The 23,069-nt window shown below is 36.7% G+C and overlaps 2 protein-coding genes across 3 annotated transcripts in view; one reads left to right on the top strand and one right to left on the bottom strand.

Annotated features, from left to right (window-relative positions):
- Positions 1-10,365, top strand: part of DDX60 (DExD/H-box helicase 60) — a 38,092-nt gene extending 27,727 nt beyond the window's left edge. Inside the window, exons 29-38 of the mRNA XM_021394387.1 lie at positions 179-283; positions 1,534-1,734; positions 2,792-2,896; positions 3,961-4,102; positions 4,733-4,854; positions 6,299-6,446; positions 7,777-7,919; positions 8,833-8,984; positions 10,084-10,146; positions 10,250-10,365. Coding sequence (XP_021250062.1) covers positions 179-283; positions 1,534-1,734; positions 2,792-2,896; positions 3,961-4,102; positions 4,733-4,854; positions 6,299-6,446; positions 7,777-7,919; positions 8,833-8,984; positions 10,084-10,146; positions 10,250-10,349 — 1,281 coding nt within the window. The 3' untranslated portion in view covers positions 10,350-10,365. The remainder of the gene's footprint in view (positions 1-178; positions 284-1,533; positions 1,735-2,791; positions 2,897-3,960; positions 4,103-4,732; positions 4,855-6,298; positions 6,447-7,776; positions 7,920-8,832; positions 8,985-10,083; positions 10,147-10,249) is intronic.
- On the bottom strand, positions 11,162-23,062 carry LOC110397712 (tripartite motif-containing protein 59-like). 2 transcript variants are annotated; one of them, XM_021394389.1, is made up of 9 exons: positions 22,147-23,062; positions 21,100-21,186; positions 20,662-20,895; positions 19,803-19,825; positions 18,805-18,950; positions 17,930-18,015; positions 17,739-17,840; positions 16,734-16,842; positions 15,495-15,676 (listed from the first exon to the last, which is right to left on the bottom strand). In XM_021394389.1, the coding sequence occupies exons 1-9, from the start codon at positions 22,930-22,932 to the stop codon at positions 15,642-15,644; spliced, it is 1,608 nt and encodes a 535-aa protein (XP_021250064.1). In that variant the 5' UTR covers positions 22,933-23,062; the 3' UTR covers positions 15,495-15,641. The 2 variants fall into 2 exon arrangements, with proteins under 2 accessions (XP_021250063.1, XP_021250064.1); XM_021394388.1 differs by having other exon boundaries at positions 11,162-16,842.

Genomic DNA, 23,069 nt, shown 5'->3' with positions numbered 1-23,069 from the left:
TTTTTTTTTTTTTTAAGCTTATTTCTCCATATACGTAAATAAAAAGTATAGTGTATCATACATCAGTGGTAAAATATATTGCACTGACTGTGGATGTAAAGCGGATATTAGGTTGTTTTTTTTTTTTAGTTTGATATTGCCATTTCTCAGAGATGTACTTACGTTTAATATTTTATAGGTAGTCACAGCTACTTCAACACTTGCTCTAGGGATCAACATGCCATGTAGATCTGTTGTCTTTGCTGAAGATTCTGTCTTTTTAGATGCACTAAACTACAGGCAGGTATGTATATAGAACATCTGCTATTTATATTACAAGAACAGTAGACATGTAGCTGTCATCACACACAAATCCAGAAAACTTCTTTTCTTTTACGTATACTTCTGGATGTGTTCTGACTTTTAGCTTTTTACCTTGCTGACAAAAATAATTTTAGCTAGCATGATTTTACTAATGTGTCAGAACTGACAGCCCACAGATAACATGCATAGCCAAAAGACCTATTCCACTAATGGAACTATTGCAATTGCTCTGTAAATTAAAGGCATAGATTTGTTTTTCATTTACGAGAGTCGGCACAGACAAAAGTTATTTTGTTCTAGCCATTTTTTACAAATCTGTTAAAAAATATATAAATCCTGTAAGAACACTCAGTGGGGATGTAGAGAGGAAAATAAAGAGTGCTGACTGAATTAATTGGGACCTTCGAGTTAATTCTGTCTTGGAATGCACTCCGCAAATGCAGTAGTGCATTTGCTTCCAGCCATTTGACAGTTTAGTGGATAGGCTTACTTCAGACTCTTCATTAGCCCATTTCTTGCTTTTCTGCTACTTTTAAAGCCTGTATTTTCATAAAGTACTTCTAGTTTGCCTATGGCTCAGGATCACAGCAGCCAAATGCAGCTGAAAGCATCAACTGGCAGGTAATTCTCAGAGAGTGGATCTGTGCAGTAATCAGACCTATGTGCACCTCCCTTCTGCTGTGCATAACTGATATGACTCCAGCTTCGTTACATCATTGGGTACAAAAGACAAGTACCGGTACAGGTCTGGTACAATAGACTTGACCAAGAAGGGATGACTCAAGCAAGAGAACGCACCCTTAGGTAGAATCCTTTTACTCCTTATTCATATTGTCTGCTCGACATTCATACTGAGGCTCCTTCTGCCCCAGCAAAAAAATCAGAACTACGTTTATCTTGAAAATGAAGCTGATGCATAGGTACAAATTAAAACTTACCTAGAAACAATACAAATATTAAAAAGATGTGTGAGAGAATATAAGCATCCTTGCAAATGTTTACATCCTGTAAGAAATTTGCAAATTCACATTGAGAAAAAGTAAATGACACAACCACATTTTAAACCCAGCTATATTTGAGGTACAGCACATTTTGTAAACAGTACTTCAATAATTCTGCATAAATGCTTTATAAAGACTGTATAGTTGGTAGCAATGTATCCAACTTAGATGTATCCAAATTCTTAATAATGTTATTATTTTAATAATAGTACAAATATTTTATTCTTAGATGTCAGGACGCGCTGGAAGACGGGGACAAGATATGATTGGAAATGTGTTCTTCTATGATATTCCACTGCCCAAGGTTGAAAGACTTATCAAATCCAGTGTACCTCAACTGAAAGGCCAGTTTCCTCTGACTATTTCCTTAATACTGAGACTCATGCTGTTGGCTGCAAAGGCTGATGACAAATTGGATGCCAAAGCAAAGGTTTCATATTTTTTCTTAATATAAATTTTATTATTTCTAAGTTAATTTAAATTATAATATCTCCTTAACCTCAGCAGAAAGTTATGCATTTCAAAAATAAGCAATCTGTCTTAAAATAAATGCCATACTCTGCTATACTGCTTCTAGTATCTATATCATCTTTATGGTATTGTACTATCCCCTTTCATGCATTTATTCTTGACAATAAGCTTTATCATCAGAAGGAATGCTATTATCAGGCATGCATTTCTACTCTGACTCTTGTTCTATATAATACTAACCCTTCATTGGAGAATCAGAAAATCTTCCAATATTTCCAGCTTTTCTTGAGGAAAAGAGGAGAACATATCTTTCCTTAGGAAAAAGGGAGCTATGAGATAGGACCTCAGCTGAAACAACGAGAAAATTGTGTGTATTACTCACTTGTTGAAGTCAGCATGCTAACACTCTGGAATCAAAAACTCTTGCCATTTAATGTCAAGATTTAAGTAAAAAAAAATCCATTATCATGATTACCTATTTTTCAGAGACCTCCTCTTGTAATTATTCAGAAACTCATACCCCCAGCTGATCTGTTTTTTCAAGATCCATTTCAGCATGTAGCCATTTTCAAGGACTCAAGGAATTCAGATATAAGTAGGCTCAGCTTCTTAAGATAATGAAATAAATTGGTAAATTTCTGTGCTTAAAAATGGTATTAAAGTGTAAAAAAGTGTATTCAAAACATAGTGCTTTTAGTTTCTTTATGTAAATATGTATTTAAATCCTCATCTGTATATAAATTACATGCAATTCAACTTTAAAAATGTCAGCATAAATATATAAAAACATAAACAAATCTGACAGAGAGAACAGATGTTTTCACAAGCACTTCCAGGAGTTAGGCATTCAGTCTGAATAAATGATTAACAAAAAACAACATTATCTCCCACCTGGAGTTTCTATCCTGAAAACCAATTGATGAAACAAGGTATAAAAGCTGGATCTTAAATTTGTTTGGTTATTACAGATGTTACCTTGCATTTCTAATCTCTTTTTTTGTTTGTTTTTTGTTTAGGCATTGTCAGTGCTGAAGCACTCACTGATGTCATTCAAAAAAGAAAGATATGCTGGAATATTAAAAATTTACTTTATGTTTTCTTTGCAGTTTCTTATCAAAGAGGTAGGTTTTAACTCATTCGGGATAATGCTTATGTGTAAATACAGGTTTGTTTTTCTTAAATCTACAGATTCCCGTAATATTTTAAGAACTTCTGTGTTAGTACTTTTTCATTTAGGAGCTACGTATTTTAATTTCTGGGCTCCCCAGTTCGAGAATGACAGGGAGCTACTGGAGAGAGTTCAGTGGAGGGTCATAAAGATGACTGGGGGCAATGGAGAATCTCCCTAATCAGGAAAGGCTGAGAGACCTGGGACTACAGCCTGGAAAGCAGAAGACTAAGAGGGATCTTATCAATGCTTGTAAATACCTGAAGTGTGGGAATCAAGAAGATGGGGACTCCCCTGATACTCCCATTGAAGAGAAAAATCTGAAGTCAGTGTACAGGAGACATAAGCAACATTTCCACAAAGTTATAGTTGGCATAAAAACTGGTCAAAACTAGGCCCACGTACCCTAGTATACTGTCTCTAATACTTTTCCTAAGGAAGAATGGGGGAAAAAAAAAAACAAAAAAAAACAATAACTGTAAAATTATGGTTCTCTAGATACTCCCTACTTCCTTACAGGGTGTGATGCAAGGTGGTGTCTGCCAGGAGAGATGTTCCAGAACTTATAGCCTCTAATGGAGTTTTATTCCATGAGCTTGCCCAGTTTTTTGAAATTGTTTATACTTTTAGCACCTAAAACGTGCTGCGACAATATACTTGACAGATCACTGCTTGCTCTGCTTTCATCCCATTCAAACACTTGGATTAATATTTTTGAATGACAGTTGCATCAAATATTACTTTTATGACAGTATGCACTTCTCATTTGCAACATAATCTACTATGATACTAATACTACGAAGTCAATTTTTATGCTTTGCGTAGGTTATAAGGATCTTCCACAGAAATACTCAGATATTTGGTACCTTGTTTTCCAGTAATGACAAAGTTTTGGCTTTAAATGGAAACTGAATAGGTACCTATACATTGGGTTGAATTACTACTTATTTGAATGCCACTACTTTGTATTTTTGTCAAATGGAAGTTCACAGCTAAACTTACTTTGCTCTTAAACAGGGCTACTTGGATCAAGAAGGTAACCCCATAGGTTTTGCTGGACTTGTGACACACTTACACTATCACGAACCTTCAAATTTTGTCTTAGTGAGTTTTCTTGCGAAAGGTTTATTCCACAAACTGTGCCAGCCAATTAAGAAAGGTAAATAATACTTCATGCATCTTAATTAAGTCAGTGGCAGGCTCTGTAACCCCAAAGGTTCTGAGATTTTCCGCGTGCCTCCTTGCTTCTCCTACCTTTTCCTTACCTAGCCTTCATCCCCACATGTTGGCTTCTGCCTGTACACACACTGCATGTGTTTGTATTTCTAGGAAAACACACACACAGAACAACGCTAATACAATAAATGTAAATTTACTGTTTGGAAAATGCTGTAAGAAAAAAGAATGCTACGCATTAGAAAAGTCCATTCAATCTAGAAAAATTAACTCTTTCTCCAGAGTAGGTTTTTAATGTTACCTAGCAAATAAGATGAATGACTTCTCTGGATAAAAATAAATTAATAGAAGTACTAATGCCACTGTCTTGTTACATGAGTAACATCTATATTATGCACTAAGATGCAGTGTGTGTACACACAGTATCAATTTGTGGATACGACTAGTTTCTCAATTACCTAATTGAGATTTTTGTTGATTTTTATCCAGCGCAGTTTTGCAATAAACTCTCTTGAGTATTGCAACTGAAACTCCTGAATGAAAGTTATTTTAAGCAAAATTTTTTGGGGGTAAATTTTCATAAATAACCTGTGTGCTTTTTGTTTTGACATAGGCTCAACTGATTTTTCAGAAGATGTCCTAGAAAAGCTAGTGCTCATTCTAGCTAATCTGTTTGGGAGAAAATATCTTCCACCTTGCTCAAAGTCATTTAAACACACATTTTACCAGTCCAAGGTAAAGAAAGCATTGCTCTAACTTACATTATGTACTGCCTCCATGAATTTGTTTAAATCTGTCAGACCAGTGTCAGTATGGATGTTCAGTAGTTTGGTGAGTAAGCAGCCATCTGCCCACCCCAACTGTTCTCTCATTACTCCTCTATGACAGGACAGCATAAGAAAATAGGATAGAAAATTTCGTGAGTCAAGACAAAAACAGGGAGTTTGTTTAACAGTTACCATTATGGCACAGCCTTAGCTTGGGGAAAATGAAATTATTTTATTGCCAATTAAGAGGTTTGGGTATTAAGAAAAAAAACAAAACAACAACCCACCTTTCTCCTCCCCACTTTGCTTTCCCAAGTTCAGCTTCACTCCTTCATTCCAAACCACTCTACCTCCCTCTGTCCCAAGACAGGAAATGAGGGGCTGAGGTCAGTTCCAAAGTATCCCATCATTTCTTCCTCCTCTCCCTTATTCCTGCTCCAGCATGGGTTATTTCTGTGAGCTGTGGTCCTTCTGGATAAACAGGCTCCATTTTGGGCTCTCTGTGGGCCACAGTTCTTTCAGGAACTAATCAGCTGCTCTACTGTGAGGTCCTCCACAGGCTGCAGTGTGAATATCAGTGTTTCTTCATACTATACAACCCAAGTTTTCTCTTCCCCAAATGAGAATTTACTTTTTTTCACTTTTTTTCTTAGTCTAAGGAACCGTAGCTTTTCCTGACACATACCAGCGTCCCAGAAGGAAACTGACACACTCTGCAGTACAGGACACCATAGGCTTAAGACTATCTTTTTCCAAAAGTGGGACAGTATAATCAGGATAAGCATTAACACTGTCTATGCACTAAGTTAACCCAACATGAATACGGGCATAAAGTGAAACACGCTACTGTTAGCTCTTCCATGCAAACACTTATAATTTTAGAGGACACAGCTACAGCTTGAGAACAAAGAAACTTCTTTCCAATTAAAGATGCTTCTGTGTCCAGTTTCTAAAAAATATCACTTATTTCTGAAAAGTGGCTACTCACATAAAAGGGCTTACTGAATGGCAGCAAAGCATCAACATTTGTCATGTTGGTAGGGAATCTGCTCAACACTGATATATGCAAAACTAGATCTGGGAAAGGTAGCTCTCCAGAAGTCCCCTATTAGCTAGCTAAACATCATTATTTAATAAAACTGAGTATTCTTTACTCTTGAGTAAAAATTCTAGGAATTCTATGCTTTTTATTTTCCACGTCTTTTTCCGCATAAAATTGATGTTCATCTTACAGAAAGATTCATGAATTCTAGATGGATAGTTTGTCTGACAAATCAGGTAGAGTTTGGAGCGGTAATCTTTTTTCCAGTAACACATACTCTCTGTACTAATAATTTATATACGTGCCAAAGTAGAATTGACACTTCAGGAGAAATTACCTGAATTAAGGCATCAACTGCATGCTATTTCAGGTCTTTCTAGAAGATCTGCCAGAAGACTTTGCAGATGCTGTAAATGAGTACAACACCAAAGTTGAGGAAAACTTTGCTCATTTTCTTCTGACAACAGCCAAGCTGGCAGATATGGAAGAAGAATACAGACTTCCACTGTCAAGGACAGGTAGGAAGTGAAAATTAAATGCATAATCATCATTTATGAAATTGATTATATTCAGAAAGATAAAATATCATTCTGTAAAGAAAAAATGGTGAATTTGGACACGTTAATAAAGACGTACAGTTTCTGTTTTACTTTTGTTGTACAGATTACACAGTATATGGTAGAAATTTTACACAGGAAAAAATCACTTTAGTTGCTATTATTCTATTAACTTAATTATTCTATTATAGATGAAATAAATATTTAAGGGAATTACTTTTAAAGTAAAAGAACTATAATATTTTATTAAAAGCCTTTTTATCTAATAATGAATGCTTTTGCAGATCCTGAAACACTTGTGATACTTGAATTGCTTTCATAGTCTTAACAATGTTAGACTACCTGAACAGCCTTAAGACTGAAGTAAGAACTAAAGAACACTGTACCACATGCTAAATAAGTTACTTACCCCACTAAATGCTGTCCAGTGATCAAAGGAATATGAAAAGCAGTTATTAAAAGTAGTTTATAAAATTAGCATCCCAACTTAATGTATTTTAGTTTTGTAAGTACTACTTTTATCCATGATGTAAGCCATAGAATCTGAATTTACTCCTCTACCTACATGGTAAAGTTTCTTATTAAACTGAAAGCTCTAACATTCAGGCTTGGTTGCACTCTCCCTATTTTGCTGAAGCTGTTTCATTTTAAGAGAAAAAAATAAAAATTGCATTAGATTTATAGGAAAACAAATGCAAGATCAAACTGTGTCCTGAAGTTCAAGAGGCAGAAGAGACTTTTGTACTTAACCAACTTTGGATTGATGCTGCAAATAAAATACAATGTGAAACTGCTGAAATTTTTTAAGAAAAGCATAGAGTGTAACAAAAGCATACTCACCATCACAAAAAGCAGAAAAGGCTGCAGTTTAAGGATTAAAATTATTGTTAGCAATGTGGAAATAAAAAGTTTCTACTTAAGCTGGTTTTCTTCAACACACGATACCATAAAACCTGTGACTAAAATAAGTCTTGAATGGTAGCATTCTCTTAGTTTTTGCTGTTATTTTGTGAGTCAAGGAGAAAGGTTAAGATACATGGAGGGGAGAAGGAGAATTTAGATGTAGTTACCCTCATCATTAGAAAGCTGCTTCTTATACACTGCAACCAATTGCTTAGAACCTCTTAAGAACAAAATAAACCAACATGATGAAGGATTTAAGGTTAGAAGATTAACTATATTTATTATCATTATTTGATAAAACTGAAACTTTCTTACTGTAAAAGTCATTGCTGGAATTTAGCCTGTGCCTGTATCATAGCTATTGCTGTATTTGAAACTTCCCATCTAGATTTTACATCTGAAAAATGGCATGGCTCTGAACTAGCATCTTACTTGATGGACAACACCAAACGCATATCTGCTGTCTCACCTTTTGCATGTTTATCTGGAGTGGTTGATGATGATCTATTTCACGGGGAGAACATTAATGAAGTAAGTTATTGTTTCATAAGGGGCAGAATTTTATTACATTTTAATAACAATTTTTTATTACCATCTTCTTCCCTCTGTTCAAAATGAAGGCTTCAAGGGTTTCTCTTTAGGAAAAACAAAGTCTCAAAGAAGAACAAGCACTGATTAACATCAAATTGTAACAATGCAAGAAACACAGAACACATGGGCACAGAAGAAAAAAAAACTGCAGTTTGCTTTCTTGTAAGACCTCCGTTCTTTTGGCTCTTAAGTGAATTATTCAAAGTTTATGGAAAGTTCAGGTTCATGGTTTGATACATTTCCAGTTTTTCTCCACTTTTTTTTTTTAATAAACTCAATCATGCAGTAGTTTCAAGCTTAGTAAAAGCATGCATTATTGCACTGACCATTCCCTTCTATATTAGTTCAGTGATTATGTTAGATAACATGAACTAGGTAAACCATAATATAAATCAGTATGTTTGCTGTCAGCTTGCATTTTGCTGTGCTCGTCTACACACATCTTGTAGCATCAGGAAGTTATCGCAGAATTTATAATTCTGATTAGAATAAGAAAAATTACTACAACTTGGATTTTGTAATTCACTTTCATCCTTAAAATGTGCCATGTGTAAGCTTGATATGCTTAAAATATCAGCAAGAGAGTCTGAATACATAGTGTATACGGATGGAAAAGTCCCCATCTAAAACTCAAGAGAAATCTATCAGCCTAGATAAACTATCCACAGATCATCCCAAAGCAGTGTAAGTGAATTTAGCAAAACATCTTCCATCTACAGCCCTTGTGTACTTGTGCAAATATTTTTATTTGCACAGGAGCTTGCCAGCTGCAGGTCTGTAGCTGTTGCTACGTCTGTTGCACAGAGCATACAAAAAATCAAGTTATTCAGGAGGCCTTTTTTTTTTTTTTCAGGCTGTACTACGTTCCCTTGGAATTAATGTCACAAACTGCCCTCTGCTTTATTTGAAGAAGTATGATAATCAAGGAAGAAACATGCCACTCAATGCATATGCACTAGACTTTTATAAGCATGGTTCTTTGATTGCCTTGACAACTGATAACTGGTACGCGCTACCATCTTTAATATAGTTAAACGGTAGCATTGTTTTCAATGCAGTATAAGTTCCTCTTTTTGTTTTTAAAGCCTTTGCTTTCTGGAATTTAGGAAGGGAATATATGTTAAATATAATTAGAGTTGAATGTTACAATAAATACAAAACACATAACAGTAAATTCTAATGACAATGGCTGTAAAGCACCAGTTGGATTTTCAAAACAGTACCATAAATGTGAAGTCTTTACTGAAGCAATAGGTTATTTTGAAGTTATGCCAGTTTAATCAAACTACTTCTTGATCAAAACCACAAACTCTGGTATAGGAAGATCGTCATTATAGAAACCTGGCTTTTACTCCAGCAAAGCAAAACTTGCTAAGGATTCAAAGCTAATATCAGTATTGCTTCAATACTTCCTCCTTTCTTAATCTTCTTTGAGCATTTGGCAACTTGCCCTCCCAATTGCTCCATCAATAATCTTTTGTTTTGCCTTCATGCTCAAAGCCTATCAACTTTCGTGAATACCTCCTCTTTCTGCTTCCTGAGGCAATGAGGGCAATCTGCATTCCATGAATTGCTCTTCGTAAGAGTTTGGCATGAACACCACATTATCAAAAGACAAGAAAATACATTGATTATTTTCAATACACTACTCCTGGAGTATTCTTAATGACTAGGAACTGAGATTTCTTAAGCCACGTTCCACCAATTAGTGATCCTCTTTGTAAAGTACAGTATCTTAGACATTAGTAGAAAGCTACTCTCCTCTATCTCCTACTCAATTTAGTCAGCAGTTTCATCCAAAGCAAATAGCTTTCCTGTTTAGCTTTGGACAGCTTAGGTATTCCGGGAGCTGAAACCATGTTCCCAATATTAATAAATTTATTTTCCAACCATGAGTGATGAGTCATGACAGCTTAGTATGATTATAGAAGTACACATCTCCATAGCACTATTATATGCTAGGCTTACAGTTACTCTACAGTAATCCCACTGAACTAGTATATCCAAATTTGAGGCCACAATACATTATCTGCATCTCAACTTAATTGGCAGGCTTTAACAAGGCAATAGGATGATAACCATTTCAAATTTTTTTCTTTTTCAGGTTAAATGAAGGAGATGCTTACAACCTCCTCAAGGATTTTGTACTCCTCATTCGGTCCATAGGGTACGATCAACTTGTGCTTTCAATATTCACTATCTTAAAAAAAAAAAACAACACACCTTACAAGTGAAATAATGCTTTTTTTTTTTCTTTTTGTAAAAAATAGAACATCACTGAGTGAACTGTGCGATGATCCAAATGATAACGTTCTACTGGCATTTCAAAAACTGGGAGAAGACTATCAAAGTAAACTTAATGCAGTCTGAGTCTTTTGGTTACAATGGACGATCAAGAGTGTGTTAACTAGGTGTGTGGGGCGGGGGGAAAACCCACAAATCCCCCCCCCCCCCCCCCACACACACACAAAAACCCACAAAAATCAAAGAACCCAAACCTTAAAACCAGTAATACATAATATTCTTACCATACATTATACATGCTCAACTGTCTTTTATATTAGGAAGTGACTGAATGTTCAGGCATATTTCATTATAAAATTTCAGTAAAACCCGGTATTAGGAATCAAAGTTTACCATATAACATTGATCTTATCACATTAATGTTTTAGCAATTCTAATATCAATTAAATTATTGCTTTTAATATATTGCAGAAGTAGGTAATTGCACATTTTGGTATCTCAGATTTTTTTTTCAAGCATTGATTTGTGTTAAGACAGTTCTCAAATATATTGAACAAATGTAAGAATTCTGAGGAGCTAACCTCACTAGCTGTAAGTAGGAGAACACTGGAAACTTTCAGTTCATTTCTTTGGCAATTAAATTAAAATTAATTGTTCTAATTATTTGACAAGGTTTTAATATGGAGTACTTTCATGAACGTTTATGGGAGCTCTTAACTCTGACTGCAGCTGTAGTCTACAAAACTGAGTATAAAGGTTTGTATCAAAATGGCATTCAATAAAATGCTCCAACCATACATTAAATTGCCTCATTTTTCACCTGTTGTACACTTTAGAGTCAGAAAGATCGAAGGCACCATTAACATAATACTTAGCAAAGTTCTTTGCAACAAAAGTTGACTGAAGTGTTTTCTATTTCCACGCTTGGTTGTTGTGGGTTTTTTTTTTTTTTTTGCTGTAAAAAGTACAACCTTTTTCACATGTTGACAATTCTTAGTTTAACCACACATTTTTGTCTACCTGTAGCCTAAATATATAGCTGTGCATATACATGTACATACACTCACTGCTTAGAGTGATAATTGAGATAATTTGGCTTTGACAGCATCCCTTGTTACCACAGAATCATAGAATGGTTTGGGTTGGAAGGGACCTTTAAGATCATCTACTTCCAACCCTTCTACTATAGACAGGAACACCTCCCAGTAGACCAGGTTGTCCACAGCCCCATTCAGCCTGGCCTTGAATGCCTCCAGGGTGGGGACACCTATAACCTCTACAGTGACCAAGAAACTGGTGGAAGTTATTCTCTATTGATAATAAGCAAAACATATATATTAAGGACAAGTCAGAATCCCTTTTCTTTGAATTAGCTAGCTCTAGTGTTCATCAGCTTAGCACCGATGAAGTTTTTGATTTGAAATCTCTCTAAACAACATTAAACTACTCAAGTACAATGTGTTGTATGGGCGATATTGAGGGGAAGAAACTATGTAGACAGGTAGTGCTGCTGAGCTACTGTTAACTGATGAAAGTTTTCCTTCTTTTTTTTAAAATGTGTGAAATAAAATTAGGACTAAAATAGAACATAGTGGCAGGTAACTCTTCAATTCTGTGTGAAAAATAATATTTACTCAATAAAATTCACTCTTTGCCATCTGGCAAGTTGTGCTCTACATAAGCAAGTCTTGCACAACCTGAGTAAAAGTGACCTTATTTAGATATTGCCATGTGTTTCCTGACGGAGTAATCTTTCTAGCTAATACACAATTCACTGACCAAATAATAAAGTCAGAATAAACCATATTTGAGAAGGAAGCATGTAATTATGGATGAAAAACAGATTTATATATATCACAGGGTACTAATTTTATGCTGAAGACTGTACTGTCTCGTAAAGCATTAGTCACAGCAGCCTACATGTTACTTTGAATAGTGTATGTCAGAAACACCTCACTTCTTTTATGACTTTCACTAAGTGGAATAGACTTTTTACAATAGTGAAAGAGAACTAAATCTAAAAGTGATTAAGTCAAAACTAAGGAATCAACTTTTGAAAATATCAAAAATATGTTAAGTCTATTGATTTAATGCCTATCTGGGCTGTTATTTTACTATGACCTACTGTAAAAGGCCAATGCAAAAGTAATGCCCTGTTTTGCCTGTAAAAGCTACATGCTGAGCTACAATCTGTCACTTAAGCACTCAGACTACAATTTGCCATGCCTGAAAAGTTAGTTTCAGGACTGTATTGAAACTGCATACCAACAACTTCTGTTGCTGAGAACAGTGCATCATAGTCTGTTTATATGCTCTACAATTTTATAATTATGTTCTTCCATTAAAAGTGAAAGTATCTAACTTAATTTTAATCAAACTCATGAAATACTGTAAATAGAAATTAACATAAGATACACTGAAAGTAAATAATTCTAAGACGCTCAGCAGGGTTTCTGAATATCCCTGTCATAGAGGATTTTTTGTTGTTGTTGATGTAAAAAAAACAAAACAGTTTCTGAAATATAATGTTCTAGCAACAAGTTTTATAAGTGATTACATGTCTCCATTACTCCTGTTTTCATTATAGTGAGATCCATTCACAACTGCGATTATCACCATATAATGGCTTTACCTTACAGGAATTTAAACTGATACTTTTTTAAACACTTCTCTCCTCCGCATTCTGAAAAAACATAACAATGTTTTGAGATAGAAGTAGACCAATTCTCAGGAGGAAACTGGAAAAACAGAAAAAAGACTTAAGGGGTGAATGTAAAAAATTATAACACTAACAATAAAGAATTTTTGCCATCTTCCTTGCTATAACACAGACACCAAGGGAAGATAAGCAAGTTCTGAAAGTTCTAAAAACTACTTTTCAGCACATTTAATAGAGGAATTCACTAGCACCATGAAACTAAGGCCAAAAATTTAGAACAAATAAAACTAGTTTAGAAAACATTACTTTAATTCTAAGTATAAGTATTCTGTCAAAATAAGTATATGGATAAGCTTCACAGATTTAAATTTAAGTGATATTTCCCTTTGAAGTTACAATGTGAACTTGGAAATTGAAATGGGGAAAAAGCTAGGTTAAAAGTTATATACCTACATGAGGTGCTGAATTGGCAGCTACAGACCCAGCCTTGCTAAGTCAGCTTTTCGCTGCTGATTACAGATGCTTTTCTATAGACTTAGCTATTTTACAGACAGCAGGTCTCCTATTTCTCCAAGTAAAACTGATAACTACCCTATCTCTGGAATGCAAGGCAATCGGTTAGAACAGTATGCCACAAGAATTAACAAAGAAGCAGAGGACTGGTGAACAGAGTTGTAGCCAATAAGACGGCTGGCTAGAGAAAGTCAGCACCTTCCAACTCGACTCAGGTCAGGAGCACGCAGCAAGGGACACTGCGGCCTTCATCAGAAACAACCACCAGGGCAACCACCGAGATACCACGCATGCGTAAAAGAACTGAGACTCGGGGCGGGGAACTTATTGTAATAACCCAAACTTTGCTTGGAAATCTAATGCATATGTAAGCTGCTTATTCTTTAAGTATCTGCCTTTCTTGTCATCTGGTGAGCAGGGTATGAGGGGATCAACCCCCCTACACCCAGCGTAGGTGTGCAGCACTGAATAAACATACATCCTTTATAACTACTCTGTAGTTACAGAGTCTGATTCTGCACATCAAAATCTTTGGAAGAAAACAAACAAAAAACCCAGCACAACTATCTAGCTGCCACTGAGAAATTTCACATGGATATTAAATACTCTGCTTCAGAATTTATGATCTAATACTTGCCAGTTGACATATCCACAAAATGCGGGATTTGTGGAATATCTGGCACCAGTTCTTGCTGGAAAGTGCATGCTAAATGAAGGACCTTTAACCTAACGCACTACCATCTCTATCTTCCAATAGCTAAAGCATACAAATCTCTTAGAGAACAGGTAAACTAGAAATGACAGATTTTTTACTCTATGTATCATGCTTCACAAAATAAAAAAATCAACGAGTTATGGATAATTAATACTTACAGTTAGAAGTGCAATTTTCTTTTTTCCTGATGCTGCACAAAGTTGGACAGAGATTTTGTTTTAAGAGCTGTACTCTCATAATAATCTCATCAAAACAGCAAGTTAGTATGTATCTACTAATTTCCAAATTGCTGCCAAAGGGAACTGAAAATTATGTAGTATTTCAGAAGTGTGGCTGATATACTTCCATGCATACCAAGAACAATGTTGCATTATTTCAATTTCAAATGGATAAAATTATTGAAATTAAACTAGGAGTTGTACCTTCTATATCCATTAAATACAGCATAGAAAAAGAATAGTCAAAGGAAGATCAAAGAAGACTTTCAGTAACGTCTTCAACAACCTTTATTTCCCCGTGGCGCTTCCATGCTCAACAGAATGATATTGTCCGTACTCTCCTATCAACATAACCCTAGTGCAAGTGCTACTGTACTAAGATATACTGCTTCCCGCTACTGAGTCTTCACTGAGCCTACTTTCAGAGACACCGCAGTCTCCCTACTCCTCACACATACTCAAATGGCGCTTCCTCGGAAGTCTGTATTCTGAAAGATACAGCACATGTGGTCATTCTTAAGTATTTAAGAAGACATGACATCTATCACTGTTTTTCAGTTTGGGTTTTTAGAAAAAAATTACTTTAGTACGTTGTACTTGCTGATAAGCAGCTATGTTTCTAACACATACCTTAATTGGCAAGATTATCATAAAGAACAACAGCTGTAAAATGACAGGTATTCCCACTGTTTAATATGTTATGCAGCGTTTATTTTATTCTAAGTGTAGTTATGTTCCATTTCACTCTCTTCACGTCTCCAATTTTCTTCTAGCAGATACTTTGTCTTCTGCAACAGAAAAACATTCTGACGCACTGCTGGTATCAGTAGACACTGATGTTTGACTTAGCTCTTCGGTGTCAGAATCGCTGTCACTTGACATTCCTCTGGCCTCGTTTACTGCAAGTACAGAACTTACGGAAGGCAAATCATTGCATGCTTCAGGGGCAGAACAAGCTGCATTCTGAAACAGCACAGACTCAAATCCTTCTTCTTTCCTCCTGGGACAGGAACAGTTGATTTCAGCAGTAGTTTTATTTTCTTGATGTTTTGCCTTTATTTCTTGTTTTGTTGAAGTAATAGTAAGTTGAGTAGAAGATGCATTCTCATTGTTAACAGGAAGGACCGATGAACATAAAGGCTGAGTACAAGAAGAATTAATATTAGCAAGTATGTCTGCACTTGCAGTGTTCTTAGATGAGTTCATACAAAGAGAAGAGCCTTCACATTTTCGATGACTCAGTCTAGAAGCAGGCTCTGCACAAACTGGATACGCAGAATTTCCTAGATTTAGAGGTGTTTTGTCAAGAGACTTCATTTTTTCTTTTTCGGTTTTGTCAGTACCATTTCTAGACAAAAGCACAGAGGAGGAAGTCAGTGAATCAGAGGTTTTTTTGACAATATCTTCATCAGTAATTTCATTTGGAAGTAACTGAAAACCGTTATTTTTGAAGGAAAATACATAACTGCTGGGGGTAAGGGAGGACTCAGAGATAACATTCACTCCAGCTGCAGTGGTGGTTTCTGAAGTACCATAAGGTACAGTTGTGATGGACTCTGAGGCATTAGCGTTCTGTTCCCATGAGACAGACGGTTTCAGTGTACCACCTACAGTTTTCTTTAGAGAAGATGTGTTTTCTCCCATGTGAGATAGTATATTTAGGTCAGATGGCTTCTCAGATCGGTTAAAAGATGAATATAATGACAAAGTCTTAAATGAATCGCTGACTTCCGATGCTGCAAAACATTCTCTTTCTGAACTGCCATGGGAAAAAGAATAAACTGGTTTCTGACTTCCTGCTGATTCTACATTACAAGTGGTTGAAGCATCAGAAACTCTGGTTTTGGCTACAGAACTACATTTTCTAAATTTGCTTTCATACCGGTTATCTGTTTTACCTTCACAATCACATTTTCCTAGATAAAATTTAGGGAAAGCATATTTACTGTCTTTGAAGGAACATGTAGCTGCATCTTTAATAAATCTATGTAATGAGTTGCTACATGCACCAACAGCAGAACAATCTGAAATAGCTGAATTTGAAACAGTAACAGCTACTGATGCTGCTGGCCTTAAGCCCAATGAAATGCTAGAATTTGTGTCCATTTCGTTGGATACTGTAACTGCTGATGACTGCATTGGCAAATTTTCCTTAATTTCTTGGTCTTTAGAGTTTTCTGGTAAGGCTGGAGTGGTTGCTTCCTCTGAACTTCTCTCATGAACTAAGCTTAAGTCACCATTTGTTTCAGACAATTTAGTACTGGTGGATGGGATGCAGTGATTACTAGTTCCAGGAATGCTTGTCTTATCAATACCACCTTCTCTTGACAGGGTTTTCACTTTTACTCTATCCACATTATTTGCTTTGGTAGTTGAAGATACAAGAGGAATTCCTGAGGACTTACTCTTCAAAGCCTCAGCAGCCACAAATTCATACTTTTTACTTGCAGGTAAAGTTTGTATCTTGAACCTATTATGTTTCTGATGTTCCATGTAGTATTTGTAACGTAGCTCCTAAAAGCACAGAAAAAAAATCCTGTTATTAAGCAAAATGGAGTACTTGTGCGTGCAGATGTTATAAAACTCTTTTGCTCTAGAAGGTTTTTTTTTAATATTCTAAAGTATTTATGATTTATTTTTCCATTGCTGCCAGTAGAACAAGTTTTTAATGGAAAAAAAGACTTTAAAAACAATTGAACAAGATACATGTGGAACCCAGATGACAAAGTACATTTTAAAATAAAAGAACTACAGGAAAAGGTATTTCAGGTGACTGCCAAAACCAGAAATAGCTAAATACACTAGCTTAGACATTGACAAGTTCTTAAAAACTCATGAAAAATAACGTTCTGAAAGCAATTTAGGATTTTACTGGATATAATTAGCTATAATAAATTATGTCTGCAATGGGACTAGAAAGTGGACGTTCTCCAAAATAATAAAAGAAAAACAATTCATCTGCCATTATTATTCTCAGAACACCATGTGATTCACTACCAGCTACACTTCACTAACTGTAACAAGTTTCTTCCTGCACAGAACAATATACACTGAGCCACCCACATGTAACTGCTATTAAGAGGAAAGAAAAAAAAATATCTTGCTGTATAACTAGATCCTCGGAGATTATGCAAAAGAGAGATTGGATTCAGCTTTGTGTCCAAATATGAGGAATTTCTATAGTATCGTCAGAAAACAGAACACAGGCAAATTATTTCCTCTTCAAACAGGCAACAGAGAAACATATTTGTATTAGAAAGATAAAAGCGTATATGAAAACAGTTAAATAAAATATACACAAATATAAATTAAAAAAAAACAACAATCAAAATAGTATAAAAGTATACGTAGAAAGTTGTGTCATAGCAAGCAGTAACTTATCCATACTTACAACAGATGCTCAATCATACCTCATGACTCATGTTTTGAAACACTGGCATTTCTGATATTGACATTAAGCGAGTACAGATTCTACCACTGTCTGTCAGTGCATCCTCCTGTCCTGCTACTGGCTGAAAAACATTTCACACCAGACATTATATTTCTTTTTTGGTAAGAAAGAACAAAATACAGAGTTGTTGCCTCATAGCCAATAACTTACAAGAAATGTGTTGGGTATATTCTTCTGGTCCTGCCACTGTTTTATAATATTTTCTGTTGAGTTCTCACTTCCTCCAGAAAGTAGGTCTATGAGAAACAAACAAACAAAAAGAGATGGAGCGCATACAAAGTATGGGAAATAATGCTATCATTTTCAGGAGGAAAAAAAAAGTTACAAATGAAAAATATCCATTTTAATAAACCAATAAAAATACCGCTTCAATATGAAGTTTATGCCATTAAAATAAATCAGTAGATATTTAAATCTAAAAGGTAACAGACAATGAAACATAGCTTGCAGGTAAAATCTGAAAGGTACTGACACTTCATACTGGACTTATATTAAGAAAGACAAACAAAGGCAAAACAAAAAAAAAACCCGAAAATTCAAGAAACCTATGCTATAATGATAAAAGTGATACATGAATAAATATTTTATTCCTATTTTTACATACTGAAGGGTTCCTTTGTATCTAAACAGATTCAAGTTAAGAACAAAATTACATTGACTTAATCAGAATCCTAGCATCTGGCCCAACTTCTGTGATACAAAGAGGCCTGCTTACAAGCTTCTCTAAATGCCTGACAGGGTAAGAGCACTTAAGGAACTTCTAAGTTGGCAACAATGGCTGCAAAGGCTGCACAGGTAAATTACAGTAATTACTCCTCCAGCTTCCAGAAATACAGACTAGGGACTTTCTAGAGAAAGCACACCTGCAAAGTGTATTTAGAAGCAAGTCCTTGAATTGATCTTCCGTTAATTTGCTCATATGCTTTACTCTTGCCATACCAATTCTTTTTGAACAATCAGTACAAGTTGCGGATTACTAGAGGGAAGTCCTGAATTTCATTCTTTTATAAGTCCTTCTATCCTACCTTTATTTATGTCCACATTAACTGGCATTAACTTCAAAGCCAAGATTTCGTTAACCACAGGTTTGATATCCATTTTCTTCTGAGTGTACTCTGGTGGTTTTTTATAACTAGATGCTATATTCATCAGGTCAAGTTGAGTTTTCATCCTGGAAAAGCAAACAACAAACACACACCTGTTTCTTAAGGCTCACATACCAACAACAAGATTACAGCTGCTTAATAAAAAGAAAAGAAAAAAAGTATTAAAAAAAATCAGTAAAACAAAAAAAAATTAGAAAACATTACATCTTCAGTGAAATGTTGTTTCCTACACTTTTTTTTAAACTCGAAACCTGGTACTTGACAGATCATTTGAAACAGGTATCATATACAATGAAAACTGCAAAAAGTTGTGCCTCTGGTTCAGCAAATAGATTGAAAACTAGTATTAAAGCATTAGGCCTGAATCTAACTTATTTTTCAGAGGGTATTGCTAGTGTGTGCTACAAGACATTCTAAAGAACTCCACTTCTAACACTCCTGCTTAAACTCTGCTTAAAAAGCCATAACATAATAAATAGATGTTAAGAATTTTTAGAAAGAAATATACCAGGTACGTACATTGCAAACACAAAATGAAGTCACCGTGGAAATCTCTGGACATTTTCTTAAAGAGCTATACAGGATATCTAAGAACTCCAGACACACTTCAGTGCTCTCAAGTTTAGTTTAACACAAAAAATAGGCATTTACTAAACACTGACAAATTCCTATACTCGGTTATGCTCAGAGAGCCAAATCAAAACACTGATTTCTCTGTAATCACAGACAATCCTTCACTGAACCTGACAGATTTCCTAACATTTTGAATACTGAGCATCCAAAAGTAGAAAGTGTTAATGTCTTAAACATTTTTTTCATTGTACAATGACATATCTGACCATATGCAAACTAACTGTCTTCTTAGTTTTCAATCTTAAAATTATATTAGAACAAAGCATGAAAAGAAATACATATACCTTGTATTCAAGCCACAGGCCACCTATAAATAAAACAAGAATTCATAAGATATAGATGTATTTGGAGAATTTTCCTGCTATTCACAGAAGATTACTGCGTTATAAAAACACCTCAGAGATTAAACTCCCTGCCTTCATTTCACAAGACTGTAGGAGATAAACCTACTAACGTAATTATTAACATTAAATAAATAAATAAAAGAGCAGCCAAAACATACAAAAAAGATATTTCTTGGACTATGGTTTATCCTTTAATATCACATTAAGGAAAAAAAAGTTACTTCAGAGACAAATGAAAGCATTCAAAAACAATAACAACAACAAAACACAACTGATTAAAGAATGACAGGTCTATAAACATTCAAATGAAAGACTACTTTGTACTTCTTAGTGAGAGGAACCTCTTAAGGTATTATAATACTAAGATTAAAAAACACTGTATGTTGATTTTAAAGCAGTCAAATCATATCGCACGTCTGATGGTAGAACTATCACGATAACTCCCTATCCAGCATGAAGGTGGTTGATTTTCATAGCTGTCAGCATAATATGCAGGGGTAACATAAAAAGCTATAAAGTCCATATTAATTTAATCACTTTTAAATGTGAAGAAAACAGCATCTACTGAGTTCACTAAATAGCACCGATAATCTTTAAAGAAAGCTTTTCAAATATTTTTAAAATGAGAAGAACTATTATAAAGAAGCGTAGTGTCAAACAATTTCAGTTATTTTTTTTCATTTGTTAAATTTGTTTTTCCTGATCCAATCTTTACCACGCTGTGTAACATATCAAACACTATACAGTATTCGAACTCTGCTATATGACTGATACCAATTACAAAAATAAAGGCCATCACCTCCAGGAAATGCTGAGGATCACATTCATGAACTAGCTTTTCACAATCGTTCAAAAGATTCTCAATGGTTTTCTTGTGAGTTTCTTTCATTTTCTTCCAAATCTGAAACTCCTTCTCTTTTTTACGTCTTTGATTTTCAAGATCTTCTGTTAACTGCTGTTTCTTCATTTCCAGAGTTTTGAAAATTTCTCCAAATGCCAGTGCAATGATCTCTGCTTCATTATTCAGCACCATCTAGAAGCACGAAAACATAACAACAGATGAAGATGCAGCAGCAACAACTACACAGACCAGTGTCTTTAAATTAAAGATGCATCTGTGCCACATAAAGTACCCACACACTCAGTGTTTTGATTTACCTATCACAAGAGTCCAACTCATGTTATCAAGTTATTATAAGAAACCATAGACTTAGAAAAAATAGCACATGTAACTCACGTCAGTATCATTTGGAGGGCTTGAGATTTCATTCATCAGCTTCTCATTTATTATTCTCATTTCTCTTAGACTACTGAAGAAGTTCAACTGTAAGGCAACAAAAACACTTATTAGAACTTTAACACCACCACAAAAAAAACACATTTCAGTAGTTGCCTAGAACCACATCCTTGGATACATACATCTACACAAAAGCAGTGACTCATTAACAACATTTAGTGCTTTTCTGGAGCAACAGAAAAATGTGCTTTTTTTATTTACCTTATTATTTATATTACCTTATTACCTTTATTTACTATTTTTTAGTGTTTTCAGGCTCATCATCTACAAATTACAACAATGACTACAGGATTATTTCATAGCTAACACATTTCCTTTAGCTTTTTTTTTTTTCCTAAATCTTTCACCCGAGAGCACACACACTCCTATCACAACTTCATTTTGGTTTGACAAGCAAACGTACGATATTTGTTTTTTAAATGCCTCACACTAATAAAATAGACAGCTGTTCATAACAAAGTCATTTTTTGTTTTAACCAACACTATCACTGTTATTTTCCTCCCTCGCCACACTACACCATCACTAAACATCTCACACGCAGTCTCCTGTGGTCTCTTCTGGTTTCCAGAGAGGCAGGCAAGCGATGATGGGAGAGAGAGGCAGGAAGGAAAACTGTGCAAAAGCAGCTCTTGGCTGAAAGAACAGTCAGTGCTGTAACTCCTAATAACCAAAGCGTCTGTCACCACTGACAAAAGCGTACGCTTCATTAAACTGACAAGTGATTATTAACAACAAATGGAAAAATCTGCTCTGCTACTGCTCTGAAGCCTCCAGCTAGAGCACATTAAGTTCTACATCACCTTCCACACCACTGTTTCCAATTAGTTCATTACCTACATACAAAATAACGCCTGAAAAGCAAACACTAGCTTCCTCCGTTTCCCGACAAGATCAGATTTTTCCTTTTTCCTCGCTTGTATCCGCACCTCCCCCGAGGGCAGCCCGACCCGGCAGCCTGCTCCGGGCGGAGCGAGCGCCGCGCTCACCTGCTCCTCCTGGTACACGGTGTCGATGAGGTTGATGGAGTGGAAAACGCCCTGGTGCTCCTCAGACACGCACTGCCCGCACCCCGCCTGGCGGCACATCCGGCAGTAGAGCTGCAGCAGCCGACCCGGGTGCTTCTGGCAACTGCTCCCGGCCCTGGCCGCGTTCGAGCGGTACAGCCTGACCACCTCGGCCAGCGTGGTGTTGACGGGCAGCGCGGCCGCGCCGCCGCGGGGCAGCGGGCAGAGCTTCCTGCACAGCGGGCACGACACCCGGGCCCCCGCCGCATCGCCGCCGTCCGCTCCCGGCCCCGCCCCGCCTCGCGCGCCGCGGGCCTGCCCCTGGCCCCGCTGCTGCTGCTGCAGGCGGGCGGCCTCGGCCGAGGCCAGGCACTCCAGCACGCAGCCCCGGCAAAAGTTGTGCGAGCAGAGCGGCAGCGTCACCGGCTCCTCGAAGAGAGACAGGCACACGGCGCACGTCAGGCTGGCCTCCATCTGCGACGAGCAGACGAGCGACCGGGGCCGCGGCTCCATCTCCGCGGGGCCCGGCTCTCCCCGCTGCCTCCAGCCCTGCTCCGCGGGCCCCGCCGCCATCCGGCCGGGGGAAACGGCAACCCCCGAACTCCAACCGCCAACTTCCCAGGAAGTGGAACCGGGCAGGGGGAGGCGGGGCACGGAGAGGCCTGGTGGCGATTGGGGGAGGCAGGAGATCGGCAGGCCCGTCTTCCAATCAGAGCGGGGCTTGGGCCGCTCGCGAGAGGCCTTACCCCGGGACGGCTGCCGGGCCATAGCGCCCCCGCCGCCATGGTGTGAGGGCTCGGCTCGACGAAATTTTGGCCCTGGCTGCGGTAGCGAGGTGTTCGGTCTGTGGGAAACAGCGCTTGAATAAGAAAGTTGCGGTTGAGGGATATGTTTTCCCCTCTGTC

This window comes from Numida meleagris, chromosome 4 (assembly GCF_002078875.1).
Source record: "Numida meleagris isolate 19003 breed g44 Domestic line chromosome 4, NumMel1.0, whole genome shotgun sequence".
Taxonomy (NCBI): domain Eukaryota; kingdom Metazoa; phylum Chordata; class Aves; order Galliformes; family Numididae; genus Numida; species Numida meleagris.
The sequence above is the reverse complement of the archived record's forward strand: the minus strand, read 5'-3'. Positions and strand labels throughout refer to the sequence as shown.